General features: G+C 49.6%; 1 protein-coding gene across 4 annotated transcripts in view; it reads right to left on the reverse strand.

The window, feature by feature from the left end:
- Window positions 1–14,426, reverse strand: part of INPP5B (inositol polyphosphate-5-phosphatase B) — a 31,238-nt gene extending 16,812 nt beyond the window's left edge. Inside the window, exons 1-9 of one of the 4 annotated variants that reach the window (XM_087876895.1) lie at window positions 12,332–14,426; window positions 12,116–12,198; window positions 11,650–11,747; window positions 10,728–10,757; window positions 6,857–6,970; window positions 3,797–3,884; window positions 2,793–2,924; window positions 1,500–1,601; window positions 1,180–1,294 (exon numbers count right to left, since the gene is read on the reverse strand). In XM_087876895.1, the coding sequence (XP_087733021.1) occupies window positions 1,180–1,294; window positions 1,500–1,601; window positions 2,793–2,924; window positions 3,797–3,884; window positions 6,857–6,970; window positions 10,728–10,757; window positions 11,650–11,747; window positions 12,116–12,198; window positions 12,332–13,309 (1,740 nt within the window). In that variant the 5' untranslated portion in view covers window positions 13,310–14,426. Of the gene's footprint in view, window positions 1–1,179; window positions 1,295–1,499; window positions 1,602–2,792; window positions 2,958–3,796; window positions 3,963–6,856; window positions 6,971–10,727; window positions 10,758–11,649; window positions 11,748–12,115; window positions 12,199–12,331 lie in introns of all 4 variants that reach the window. The other 3 variants (XM_060691401.2, XM_060691400.2, XM_087876896.1) reach the window with 3 other exon arrangements.
- Window positions 14,427–14,595: the final 169 nt, after the last annotated feature.

The following is a 14,595-nucleotide window of genomic DNA, read 5'->3' on the forward strand; positions in this document are numbered from 1 at the left end:
CAAGGCATGACTTCTTGATAACTACAAGTTCCTTAAAACACCAAACCATATTGTAAAATCTAACCCAAAGTAGTAGGCATACTGACGATGGATCTTCTGGAGAGCTCAGTGGTTAAGGCCTTTCTAAAAGTCAGGAAGCTATCCCTGGTGGTGCTGCCACTGAGATAAGCAAGCAGGCTCTCTTGCTTGCCCCAATGCCCCAGACTCTCGGGGCAGAGGAACCCAGAGCATCCCAGGTAGGGACACCCATGGTGGACGTGAACGCTTGACCTGGGCTAGCCACTTCCAACTCTAAGCAGGAGCCTCTGGCCACGCAGCGTTAAGCTATTCCTACCCTCCCACAAGCAGACAAGGGGGACCAACTGCAGCTTCCAAGCATGGCGCCAAAGCAGTGCCATGCATGGTGCCTGGCAGTAACCTAATGGGCAAGTGAGAAGGGTCCTCATAGCCAGAATCTTGTGCTCTAGAAAAAAGGCCTGCTTCCTGACTTTGAAGGGCTGATTCCTATATACTTTCCTGGAATCCGCAGGATGGAACAGATCCCAGATAATCCTGTACAATCTCAGCTTTCTTATCAGCAAAGATTCTGCCCTACAAAGTCGAGACTTCAGTAATTTCATCTGGGAAATGTTGCCCAAAACAGGAGCTCAGGCAAATTCTCAACTTTCCTAGAAGAGGTCGAACCACCTGAACAAGGTTGCTGCAGCCTCACCTGGGGCTGCAATGAGTGAAAGGAAAGAAGCATTGGGCTACCCTGATACCAGGTTTGGTGAAGTTTGCTTCTAGTCCTTCTTCAGCAGCATTTTGTGCAACCTTTCCGCAACTTCATTTCCCAGAGTACTCAGGAAGACAAGGCATCAACAGATCAAGGGCAAATTCCTCCTGGTTATTCAGGGTTTTGGTTCAACTGACCAAATTGCCAGCAGCCAACAGAGCACAGCCCTGGCATTCCAGTACTCCAACAAGAAGAACCGATGCCCTGAATGTATGTCCCCTGGCTCTCTCACATGGGATGGGGGAAGCAAGCAATACACAACATTCCTGTGACTTCTTTGAGAGCTCAGCAAGGGAAGGGAGGGAGGAAGTGAAGCCTCCTGGTTGAGTATGACAGGGTGGACCATGCAGAGAGCAGAACCTCAGGAGGAGAAGTCCCTGGGCAGCTAAAGCCCCCAGCCCTACCTTTGCATACTTGGCTCTTGGGTGAAGGCTCTTGGTCACAGCTTCAAACCATTCCTCTTCTCTGGGTGTGTCATTAAACATAGCAGCCTCTTGACTCAGATCCAGAGCCTGAAAGCTGGGTTCCAGAGAGGGACGGTTAGGTCCTTGATTCTCTATGGGAAGGAAACAGTCTTCTCCCAGCTCCGAAAAGAAAGTCAGGTAATCAAGTTGCCTTATGACCAGCACTGCTAAGCAGCACATGTGCCCATGAAGCAAAAGTAAGATTGGAGCAAAGCATTTCCAACAAGGTCCAAGGAGCATGGAGAGAGAGGCTGGCTTACCCCACACAGTAGACATCTGGAGGGTCCGCATCATGACTCAGCCAGGGCAGAAGGCTCTCCTGGGGTGCCCGACCATTCACATTGTACGAACCAACAAAGAACCTGTGGGAAACACTTGTTGCTCCATCTGGCTGGATAGGAGAGACCATCGCTCACTCTCAGTGGTGAAATCCAATTTTTTTTACTACTGGTTCTGTGGGTGTGGCTTGGTGGGCGTGGCTTGGTGGGCATAGCAGGGGAAGGATACTGCAAAATCTCCACTCCCACCCACTCGAGGAAATCTCCATTCCCACCCCACTCCAGGGGAAGGATACTGCAAAATCTCCATTCCCACCCCACTCTGGGACCAGCCAGAGATGGTATTTGCCAGTTCTCTGAACTACTCAAAATTTCCATACCGGTTCTCTGAACTACTCAAAATTTCTGCTACCAGTTCTCCAGAACCTGTCCGAACCTGCTGGATTTCACCAGCCAGAGATGGTATTTGCCAGTTCTCTGAACTACTCAAAATTTCCATACCGGTTCTCTGAACTACTCAAAATTTCTGCTACCAGTTCTCCAGAACCTGTCCGAACCTGCTGGATTTCACGCCTGCTCCCTCTGCCTTTTGCAATATGCGGAACCACAGCCCTTTGTTGGGAGTTTTTCAGCCTCTTTCAAGCAAGCTAAGGGGCCATCCTGCTCACCCAGTGTTCCTCCCAAAACCTGCTACGACCCACAATTCAGAGTCTGAACTTGAATCTAGCGATGTTGCTCCAACACAGCTTGAGCTTCACGATTGTCGGCCTCTGGACCCAGCAAGTCAGGATTCAACTGCATTTGCTCAGACACAGGCATCTCCTCTTCAGTTGGCACAGCCAGATGATGAGGCACAACCCCAAGCCCAGGTCTAGATGCATGCAGAGGCGAGCAGAGCAATGCTACTCCATAAGGCTCTTTGCTAAGTAAAGGAGGAGGCATGGGTAACTGCCGCCAGCTGCCTGCAGGCAGAATTAGGTAGGTCTTTTGCTTGCGGTTTTTGTTGGAAACAACCATTTGTAATACTAGTTTGTAACTCATTCCTGATTCTTCATACTCTTTGACTGGCTGATTACCTGATTTGGCTTTCTATGACTTTTGGAACATATTTGGACTTCTTGGACTTACTACCATTACTATTACTAATCGGCATTTTCCGGCAAGCACTCTCTGCTAGACATTTGCATTTCATTCCCGTCTGCTGCCGTTTTATCTATAGTAAGTATCTCAGCTTTTGCATGGGCCAGCAACTAGAAGACCATCCCATCCCCTTACTTGAAGTGGCAGAGGGATGTATATAGGTCCTCCTTCTGCAGGAGCTGGGACTTGAGGGTGGGTCGCCTCTGGCCCAGGGTCTCGCTGGACGCCAGTACATTCGGGGTTTCCTCTCTGTGGGTCTTGCTTGGCCTAGAAATGAGGAGGGAGGGAGAGAGGGAGGGTCTTCCAGGAGGACAGAACAAGGACAAAAAGGCGGGTAGGAGGAGCCCAAAGCACAGATGGACTTAAAATTGGTCCTGGGTCAGCAAATTAACAAGAGTACGATTGTTCCCTTCGTCTTTGGTCAGGAACTGGGTTTTCTACCCAGCAAAGAGCTCCCCAATAACGACTTCAAAAGGCCTCTGCCAAGAACCTGCCTTTTCTCTCTCCCTCCCTCCCTCCCTCCCTCCCTCTCTCACACACACCCTGCCTGCATCTGTTCCCATGGGCCTGGGGGACGGGAAGGGCTTTGTGCGGGCAACTACTTTTCCTGGTGAAGGAAGAGGCAGGAAAAGGGCTACATCTGGGCCTCCTTTGCTGCTATTCTCCAGCTGGCTAAATAGGTCTGGGCCTGCTTGGATGGGAGACCACCAGGAAAGCCATTGGCTAGGTTGAACGCGGAATATTCTGGAGGAAGGCAATGGCCAACTTTCTCTAGAGCTGCTTGGGTTGTGCCCTGAAAACCAACGAAAAGGCAAGTTTTCTAGTGCTAGACAGAAATGCTAGGATGCCTCTGCTTGGATTTGTTCAGAAGGTACGCAGAGACTCTGCCTTTCCACCACTCAGATGGAAGGGTGGTTCTGCCAGTGAGGTGTGCTTTCCAAGAAAACCATGGACGCTGTGATCAGAAAGAGGCATCTGCATACTCTCAACTGGCAGTTTAAAGTTGCCCAACAACAGCCACTCTCTGGACAGATGCAAAAAGTGACACAGTGAAAACAGGGTAAAGTGCATGTACACGCACACACACACACCATCTGAGACTGCTTTGGAAGGCTGGTTGGGTGATTGTGAGCACCTACCTGGGTGCCCCACCAGGCACGCTCTGCCCTTTGCTCCTGCCAGGCCACGTCTCCCCCTCTGGTGGGAGGTCTTCTTTCCCAGCAATGCCTGGAAAAACCGAACACCCCTGAGAAGAAGCGTGGTCAGATCTTCCTGCAGGCCACGCAGGCTTCAGAACTGTTCCACCTGGGGTGGGGGGAAGATGTGTGCCTTAATGAGGAAGAGCAAATGCATGAAGGAAGAGGAACAGCAGGACTCCAGCAAATGGGTAGCAGAGGTCCCAAGAGCAAAGCTGTTCATGGCTAATTCCCAGGCTGGGTTTTGGCTACAATCGGCTCTCCTCCTACATTCATTGGATCTTTCTAGACTAGCCTTATGGGTTTGGAAGTGGAAACTACTGACTGACCTAGGGGTCACACCCAGAGGTCAACGGTGCAAGATCTAAACTGCTGGCAATTAAGGTGTGGATACCTGAACCACGTTTAGCTCTGTGGGACAGACACAGGTGCCCGCATGTAACAGTGGAGGGTGAAGGTTTTCTTGAGGGGAAGAAGTGGAGCCATAGAGAGCCGCTCCCTGAAAAAAGGGCCGAGTAGTTTACCGCTTCTGGAGCGGGTCACATTCCTTTGGCAAAACCAGAAGGTAGGCTGGTGGCTGAACTGCCAAGATTCTTGTCAGTCCAGCTGCCAGGCAGCATCCCTCAGGCATGCTTGGGGCATACCGTATTTTTCGGAGTATAAGACACACCTACCTTTTTTGGTGAGGAAAAGAAGACAAAAGAAATCTCCCTCTGCCTCTCAGCAATTTTGCCTCTTTGCAGCAAACAGCCTGCTTTACTTTCATTTTCATTTTCAGCATAGCTTGATTAGCACAAGAAAAAAAAACTGCTCCAACAATTTACCTGTTTGCAGCAAGCAGCAGAGCCCTGCGCAAAACAGCTGAGAGCAAATCAGCTGAGAGTTGGGAGGCTGATCCAATCAACTTGTGCTAATTAGGCTGTGCTGAAGCTGAAAGCTGTTTTTTTCTTGCTGTTTGCTTGCAAGGAGGTAAACTGCTAGGAGGCAGAAGCCAAAGGGTGGATGCCAGTGGGTGGGCAGGGCTACATTCAGTGTATAAGACGCACCTAAATTCTCACCCCCTTTTGGGGGGGGAAAGGTGCGTCTTATACTCCGAAAAATATGGTATATCCTTGGGAGACTCCCTCAATCTTTCCTCTCTGGGTAAAGTTCTGTTCTTTCGAGAGCAAAGACTGAATGTTGGCACCCAAGAGAGGAGATCTCTATGTCTGAATCAGAAGTAATAATTGGCTGAATTTACCCAAAGGAGCCAGAGGAGGACAAAGAAGCAGAAAACTTTCCTTTAGGATTTTACTTATTTCTGGGAAGCAAGTAACTGTTCAAGTTAGATGTTGCATTGAGTTGAATGTCTTATGTCTGTTCGCATTCAAGAACTTGGTCTTAGTCCTATTTCTCTGCAGTTAGGACATTCCCTGTAATTTCAGAGGGAAGTTCAAGATTTATGCTTTTCCTTGATCTCTTGCAATCTAAGCTATAAAACACAATCCATCTCTCCCTTTTTCTTTTTTATAGTGAACCAATTATAGTGAACGAATACCCTTCATTGGTCTGCCCAAAACATTGCCTATATTTTTGTAAATTGAGTTTCATGTCTCTTACTTTTAATGTGGCTGCATTTTTTAACATTTGCAAGGGAGAACTGAAACCTCTGGTTACCTGCAGCAAAGCCAGGAGGCTGCATTGCAGAAGCTATTTCATTTTCTCCACATTTATCTTTTATTTTCCAGAAAAACAGGATGGGATGTGGGACCCCATCATATTGCTGAAAAGGTGAATAGGTGACATCTGATGAGGTGCCCTAGAACTCCTGGGGGAAACAGCAGGAACTGGCAGGCAGCTACTTCAGGGCTGGAGATAAATTGGGAAGTGGGAATAGTAGTTTTATGAAGAGGTGATATGTAACCCCAGCACTTCATCCTGTAGATCCAGACCTGTACCTACAGCCTGGCCCTCAGGTGTGCCTTCTTCCTCCATTTCCAGATTGGGAGCCTGTGGGGAGGGTGGGTCTCTCTTTTTAAATTGGAAGGATTCTGCTTGGGAGATAGGATTCCTGGAGGGTCAAAGGACTCCTGATTTTATTTAAAGAAGATACAGAAAGGAGTTGAGAACAGCATAAAGTCATAAGGCCGGAAGGGATCTTGGAGGTCTTCTAGTTCCACTCCCTGCCATGACAGACCTTATATCATCCCGGTCAAACAGTTGTCCAGTCTATTTTTGAAAATCCTCAGAAAAGGAGCACCTACAATTCCAGGCGGCAAACTTTTCCACTGATTAATTGTTCTCATGGTCAGGACATTTCTCCTTAGTTGTAGGTTGGATCACTCTTTAATGATCTTCCATCTGTTATTTCTGGTCCTGCCTTTAGGAGTTTTGGAAAATAAGTCGACTCCCATCTCTCTGTGGTAGCTCCACACATACCAGAAAACAGCTATCGTGTCACCCCAATTCTTCTCTTTTGTTACGCTAGACATACTTCCTAGTTCCCTTAGCCATTCATCGTAGGATTTAGCCTCCAGACTCCTTATCATCTTAGTTGCTTTTCTCTGCACATTTTCCAGGGCCTCAGCATTATTTTTGTATCATGGTGACCAGAAATGGATGCAGTAATCCAAGTGTGGCCTCACTAGTGCAATATAAAGTGGCAGTCTCACTTCTTGTGATCTTAATGCTATCCATCTGTTCGTTCAGCCTAGGACTGCATTGGCTTTTTTCGGCAGCCCCAACTCCCTCTCCATGCACATCCCCATGTTCTCATGCACCAGCATCCAAAAGCTATAAGGCTGAATGAAGGCAACACAAGCACCCTGCAACTCTCATGGCTTGGCGTCTTGGCATCTGTGGCACTCTTGTGTCCAACCAGCCACCCTTGTGCACTGGGACCTGGGGGGAGGGGAGGCCTTTTTGCACTGCAGAATGATATGCCAGCCAAGTCCCTCTAGCAGCAGCAGCAGCAGCAGCAGCAGCAGCAGCAGCAGCAGCAGCAGCAGCAGCAACAATTCCTACCTGCAACACAGCGTTTCCTAACCTCCCTCAAGAACATCTGGGTCTGGGAGCCAAAAGGCAGTCGCACCAGCAAGTTGGCCTCAGGTGAGACAATCCGGATGGTGACATCTGATCCTGCATGTGAATAAGGCAAGAGTGGCCTTGCTGTGCGCAAGAGGCTTCCATTGCAACCACATCAGTGTGCAAGGGAGCTCTGCCTCTTCCTTGCAGACCAGCTCCATCTGATCGCGGCTCCCTTTACTCCATCAGGGCCAAGCAGGAGAGGCTCCACGACTCCAATGCAGCATGCAGAGCTGAGTGCTCTTCCAGGGTTCAGCTGGGGCTTCTCTGAGCAAGTAGGAGGGCAAAGAAGGAAGAGCAGCTGGCAGAAAGAGGTGAACAACTGTCTAGCGAGTGACTGAGCAGCCAATTCTGCTGAGAAGCTGCAGGAGGAAGAGGGTTAGGAAGGAGGAAGGAGGGAAGTTATACAGCAAAGGTGAAGGGCACTTCGAGGGAACAATTTTCCCCTCTCAATTAACTGGGGAAGAAAGAGAGGCCAGGGTCTGATCAGGCACAGGACCAACTTTGCACGTGACACGTTTGAGGTCATGCTGGTAATAGTCTGGGGCATATTTCTGCAATTAGAATCTCTGAATTCAAAACTGTTCTTAAGGACATTGCAGAGGGAAAGGATGCAGTTGGGCCTTCAGGGGAGAAAGAGAGACGTGCACCAGCTTCCTGCAAGAAGTCCAGCGGGAGAGTTTAGACCTTGGCATGAGAAACAGGAACACCAGTTCTGTTGCCTCCCCAGATAGGGGCCTCTCCCACTTGCACCTCCTTAGGGCAGAAACGTGACCCAGCTTCATTCATGACAGAACTTTCCCTATCCAACTTCCAATGGAGAAAGACTGAGGTAGCAAAGCAGGAGTCTTTCAAAGTGCCACCATTGTCCATGGATAGAAGAGGAACATAAGCAGAGAAAAGCAGAGGTCTCTGTTTGTGCTGGTGGTACTTGGCAATAAGATTCTGTACTCTCTCTCCTATCCAGGGTCTATGATGGCAGCCATTTCAGTGTGTCAATAGCTCTCTTGTTCCTATGTTCATGGAAGTTTCTGGAGAACTATCCTGTGATAGGTACCATATTTAAGGAAAGATGAAGTGGAGCATTCCACAGCAAACAAGATGAGAGGAGCTTCACTTGAAGGTGCTGGGTATGCTTATCCTGAGGAGGAGGAGGAGGAGGAGGAGGAGGAGGAGGAGGAGGAGGAGGAGGAGGAGGAGGAGGAGGAGACAACTACAGGAGACATGGTCATGGTCTTAAAGCATCTGAAGGGCTAAAAAGATGCAGCAGGACTATTCAGAGTTGCTCCAGCAGACAGGACAAGGACAAAGATTTTAATTACAATAAGTACATTTCAGCTGGATATCAGAAACAATTTTGTAATAGTAGAGATTAAACACATCGGAACTGATTGCCTCAGGAGGCCATAGACTTTCCTTTGCTGGAGATGTTGGAGCAGACTCTGGTGACTCTCTGCCCCAAGGCATGCTGCAGATCCCACACTAACAAGAGGTTGCACAAGAGGACAGAGTCACGGAATACAATGGTCCTTTTATATTCTACTTGTTTAGACCCCCAACCTAGAAAATTATGCCCAGGTCTGAGCACTGTATTTAAGAAGATTTTGGACAAACTGGAAACAGTTCACAGAGAAACTATAAAGATGGTCAGAAAAGCAGAAATTAAGTTCTCTGAAGAGATATTGAAGAAACTGGAAATGTTTTGCCTTCAGAGACAAGACTTGGGAGTAAATGATGACCGCTCTTCAATTATCTGAAAGGAAATCATGATTTTTATTCTATTCCACGTTGGAACAGGAGATACATCCATTTAAGTTTCAGGAAGGCTGTTTTCAACGGAAGATTAGAAAAAGTGTAATAATAGAAAGAACAAATCTGGCAGGAAACCAATCACCCAGTGAAATGGTGCGCTCTTTCTTATTCCCCAGTGTTCGTGTTCAAGCCAGACAACCATCATTTGTGAAGCAAAGGATTCGGCTTCATGATTAAATGATGCCTCCAAATTCTGAGATTTTATGATCTACAGAACTAGAGCTCGAAAGAGAAACTCATCGTTGTCAGCCTTTGTGTGCTGTGAATAAAAAATGACATTCTTTGACTGTATACTTTAAGATTTCCAGGAAATACAGGTAACCCTCAACATACAACTGGTCATTTTGGAACTGTCTGAAGTTACACCACCACTGAAAAAAGTGACTTATGACCATTTTTCACATTTATGACCGTTGCAGCGTCTCTGTGGTCATGTGATCAAAATTCACACTCTTGGAAACTGGCATGTATTTTTGACGGTTGCAGTGTTCCAGGGTCATGGGATCACTTTTTGCAACCTTCTAACAAGTAAAGTCAATGGGGAAGCCAGATTCACTTAACAATCATGTTACTAAATGTCTCTGGAGATTCTGTGTCATCCAGGTCATGGCTGTCTCAGAGGTGCTTTTTCATGAAGCCTGGACTTCCTTGGTTTTCTTTGAAGATGTTTTGCGTCTTCGAAGTCCAGTTGCCTCTTGAAAAACCACCTTTGGGACAATATTACTAACACCCAGTGGTGAAATCTAAAATTTGTTCTGTGGGCGTGGCTTGGGGGGGCAATGTGAATGGGTGGGCGTGGCCATTTTTTTTTTACTTTTAAAACCATTTTTTCTACAACCTCTTCCGCGAAGAGGTTGTAAAAAAAATGCTTTCAAAAGGCTCTGACGATCCCAGCTGAGTTGCCTGATTGGCAGAGGCTTTTTTTCTTTTAAATGCCTCTGACAATCAGGCAACTCAGCTTGGATTGTCAGAGGCTTTTAAAAGCATTTTTTCTACAACCTCTGAAGTGGTTGTAGAAAAAATGCTTTTAAAAGCCTTTGACGATCCCAGCTGAGCTGCCCAATCATCAGAGGCTTTTTTTTTACTTTTTAAAAGCATTTTTTCTACAACCTCTTCGGCCGAAAAAATGCTTTTAAAAGTTAAAAAAAAAGCCTCTGATGATTGCGTGGCTCAGCTGGGCATGGGGGAGAGGGCAGGGATTTTTGCTACTGGTTCTCTGAACCACCCGCCTCCATCGCTACCGGATCAGGCGATCCAGTCCGAACCGGGAGCATTTCACCCCCTGCTAACACCTCATTCCTAAGAGTTCTGTAAGGGGCGTGCATAAGCGCACCAGCGTGCCTACCGTCCCTGTCCTAATGTTTTCTTTTATTCATATCCTTTTCAAGTATTTATAATTACGTTTACACTTGTATCTGTCATAAAATGCATGCTTGATGAAATAAATAAAATAAAAAATAAAATTTTGAAGGCAAAAAAACAAAACAAAACCCTGCAGTGAGGCAAAATTCACTTAACTGCTGTCTTACTTAGCAACGGACATTTTGGCTGAATTGTGATTGTAAGTCGAGGATTACTTGTATGGAAGAGTGATGCTGTATGTGACAATATAAGTCAAATTATCGAGATGAAAGTGACTCTCTAAACAAACGGGGTGAATATAAATTGATTCTAGCCCTCATGAGACAAGGGGGAAAAAAGGGGGGGGCTTGTGAAGTTTAGAGTGGTCTCTCCCCTCTAGAAGAGGGTTTCCTTCTGTAGCTTCAGCGTTTCTTGCCTCTTTTCTCCTGATTCATGAAACCGGATTTTTCCGCTTGGGAATAGAGGCTGGTTTTCCTGGATGCAGAATTTAGGTGTCAGGGGCCGGTTTTTATTCTGGTGCACAACTGTCACAGTGATGCCCTTCTGGCAAGAGAGGGAGGTGCAAAGGGATTTCCAGAAAAAGAAAAAGAGTTTTCGTTTGCGGAGGTTACAGCAGGACAGGAGGCAGTCTGCTTACCTAGAGTGGGCAGCTCCGTCTCCATAGCCACTGCCAGAAGAGAGAGAACAGTTAGTCTGAACTGGCTGCATTAGTGGAAGTGCCACAAGTGTGCCACAGCCCCCTCCCCCACCAGATCACTGGTGAATGAGAGTCACACCCGTGTGGAAATGCAGATGTTGCCTTTGGTCTGTCCAGAGCCAGCTATCTGGATATGTATGGTGTGCCTAACTAAGCCAGTGAAAACTGTAGCAGCAGCTTTTTCTTGATCTGCTAACCTATTGGCCTTCCGAAAAGCGGTGAAGACCTGGCTTTTCTGGCAGGCCTGGGGCCGTTGATCTCGCTCTTGTGATCTGGCGAGATCCAGCCATGAATGGTGTGAATGAGTTTTTAAAGTTTTTAATGTTTAATTAATTAAATTAAAATTGGTCTCCTTGACCCTTGCTTTGGTTTTAACAGGCTTGGCTGGCAGGCTGCTCTGGTTAGTTTATGGTTTAATGCAGTGGTGGGTTTCAAAAATTTTTTACTACTGGTTCTGTGGGTGTGGCATGGCTTGTTGGGCGTGGCAGAGGAAGGGTACTATAAAATCTCCATTCCCATCCCACTCCAGCAGAAGGTTACTGCAAAATCCCCATTTCTTCCCGATCAGCTGGGACTTGGGAGGCAGAGAAGAGATGGGGGTGGGGCCGGTCAGAATTTTTACTACCGGTTCTCCGAATTTCCGCTACCGGTTCTCCAGAACTGGTCAGAACCTGCTGAAGCCCACCTCTGGTTTCATGTATTCCGCAAGCCCAGAATCTGGATTAATCTGGGAAGCGGCTAAGGTTGTTCTGTGGACCCAATTCCGGGGAGGATGGGTTCCTGTTCGTCTCCTCTCCAGGGCTGGAGACCAAGCGGGCAAAATCCAGGCGAGAGGGACGCAGCAGGCATCCAAGCGCCCTACCTTCTTCCAGCGCAAAGCCCTCCTCCAGGCGCAGCACCCGCTCCAGGCACAGGTCCTCGGCGGCAATGGCCATGCGGTGGTGGGTGTAGAGGCAGACCCTGCGGGCACAGCAAGGAGAGCCCCTCTCCCGTCAGCCCCCGTCGCCCTCGGCCCCAAGGCAGGCCCGGCTCCAGCCTGGCAGCGGCCGCCTCTACCCCCCTCCCTCCCGGCCAGAGTCAAAGGCCCCGCCAAGCCAAGGCTCAAATGGTCGCTTCCCTCCCTCCAAGGCTGGCACCGTCGCTGGGCAAGAAGCTGCTGGAGATCCGAAGGGCGGCCGGGCAAGCGAGCAAAGGCTCCTCTGGCGAGCCGGGACATCACCCCAAACCACCCCGCTCCATTCACCGCCCCTTCCCGAGCGTCCCCGGCTGGCTGGTGCCGGCTCGGCTCGGCTTCCCTTCCCCCGGCCTCCGCGGCGGCTGGCACTCACAGGCATCTCCCGCCGCTCTCCACCAGGCCCAGCAACCGGCTCTCCAGGCTCGCCTGCCCCACCACCAGGGTGCCTTGCACGGCCTGCGGCGCCCAGTCAAGGGAGACTTCGGAGGAGCCGCTCGCCCACCCGCCACATCAGCCGCGCCCTGCCTGCCCCCACCGGCCAGCGCAGCAGCGGCTCCAGCCCGCCGGCGCCTCTCTCGGCCAAGGATACGGCGAGGCACGTCTGCCCGGCGGCCAGCGCCTCCTGCACCACCCCCGACTGGTCCATGCGGGGCGCCGGGCGCACCGAGACCGCGGAGCCTCCGGCCCAGCTGCGGCGGCGTCTCCGGACAGCAAGGGCGGAGGGAGGCACCGGGCGGTGGCCTCGGGGTGGGGGGAGAGGCTGACGAAAGCCTCGGGGGCTGGCGGGGAGCAGAGCGGGCGGGGACGGAGGAATGACTCGCCGGGGCTCCTCGCTCGAAGGAGAGCGCTCCCATCCGGGCCCCGATGGCGCGGGACTCCGGGCAAGAGCAACTCGCTCTCGGGACCTCTCGCCGCCTCCGTGCGCCCCAGCCTCTCCGGGAAGGCGGCTCCCTTTCTTGCCCCTCTCCGGCCGTCCTGTCCCAGCTGCGGAGTCGGCGAGCGGAGCCCCCCCCCCCAGGCTAATAGTGCGGCGGCTCCCTCCCCTCCTCCCCCCCCCGGATTCCCAGGCAATCACACTCCCGAATCGCTGCAGGGTGTCGGAGACTTTATTTGCACAGGGGAATAAAGGAAGCAGCGCACGTCCAACATCGAGCAACGGGAAGAGCCTGTCCAGGGAGGAGGGGGAGCATCCGCCTCCCGTTCCCCTTACGCTACCCCGCTCTGGCGGTGCGGCCGCGGAGGAACCTGGCCGGAGTATCGCGCAGCGGAGGCCGGGGTGCGGGGGTGGCTCTTCTGCCTGGAAAGCGCCGCTTCCTTCGGTGGGAGGAGGAAGGTCAGCGAGACGTCCTGCCAAAGCGCTACGGAACACGTTGAGCCCCTGGAAAAGGGAGCTAAAAGGGGAAGAGTGGGAAGTATAATCTTGGAGGCAGTCGCAGCAGCTCCTGGCGAATGCAAAAAGAACGCTCGGCGGAACGTCAGAATGAAATTGGCTCCCGAGGAGGAAAAATGCAAATAACAAAATTAACAGCTGCGGGAAATGAAATGGAGGGAAGGCTATATAAAGCATAAAAGTAGAGGGCCGCAAGGGATTGCTCGGATTAAAAGGGGCAGAGAAAACGCAGTGCAATTTTTGCAGAAAGTAAAACGTTATTTACATGAGTGAAGGCAGCCAAAGAAGGAGCCTTCGACAGAGTGAGTGGAATTAAATATGGAAGGAATGAAACGATTGGGGATGAAAGTGGAGTGAGGACATTGCTCTTAGGAGTCCTCCAACAATAGCGATACTGTATGTCAAAATATGGGATTCAGATAAACATTTGAGATAAACGTGTTAGGGGTCAAAACAGAAGGTAAAAAGCAAGCCACACATGCTGTGAGAATGTTGACAGATGGCACAGCTACAGAGATATTTTGTGTAACTGGTAGATTTTAACCCTGGGAAAGTAGTTGTGGGAATTGTGTAATGTGTGTGAAGACTGCTTCTCGGCCAGGCAGTCTGCAGCATGCCATTGTCACTTCCCCATACAAAGAGGAGTATAACCAGAGGGAATGGAAAACTTACACGGGCATTAGCTTGTTAAGCAAGCCTGGGAAGCATGTAACACAATTTGGATTGTAAGTGCATAAGCAGCACTTACAGGCAGGGAGTGTGCAAATCACAGTTTTGCTGTTCAGCAGGTCATTGAAAAAATGTATGAGTGACAGAAAGCAAGTTATTTGTATGTTGCTTTATTTAGAGAAGGCATATGATAAAGTAGAGAAGCTTGAATTGTGGAATGTCTTGTGAGAATATGGAGTGGATGCAGCAAGAATGGTCACATGTGGAAAGTGTTATGACTGAAGGCTGAATTGTGAGGGAAGGGAAGGCTGGGAAAGGTTGGTGGTGTCCTGCAAAAGAACAAGGAAATAAGTGGTAAAGAATTAACAGGAATAAAGGAAGCAGCGAGAAGCAAAGCTTTGAAGAAGGAGGATGAGTGAAACAGACAGAAGCATAAACTAGAGTTAGCTAGATTTCCTTTTCTTTCCCTTGGCTTAGTGTCCCTTCTGCTGTTGGGCCTGAATCCAAGTGTTCCCATCAAGGGAGTCAGAAGGACAACCTGGAGGGGCTCAGCACAATCATCCCAAGGAAAAACACTTCCTAGTGGTAGCAGCGATAGCTTGTCCTGGAAGAGGGTTTCCTGCAGGCACAAGAGAACCCTTCATTCCAGCTCCAAGGATATGGGCCATTCAGAGTCAGCCCATGCCAGAGTCCCTACAACCTGGCTGAAGAATATTACGCGCCTCTGCCGAGCCTCCGTTGTACACACACAGCTAATATTTGGAGTGAAAACAGAATAACCTGAGCACTAGCAG

This window comes from Pantherophis guttatus, chromosome 10 (genome assembly GCF_059756535.1).
Source record: "Pantherophis guttatus breed Tessera chromosome 10, ASM5975653v1, whole genome shotgun sequence".
Classification (NCBI taxonomy): Eukaryota; Metazoa; Chordata; class Lepidosauria; order Squamata; family Colubridae; genus Pantherophis; species Pantherophis guttatus.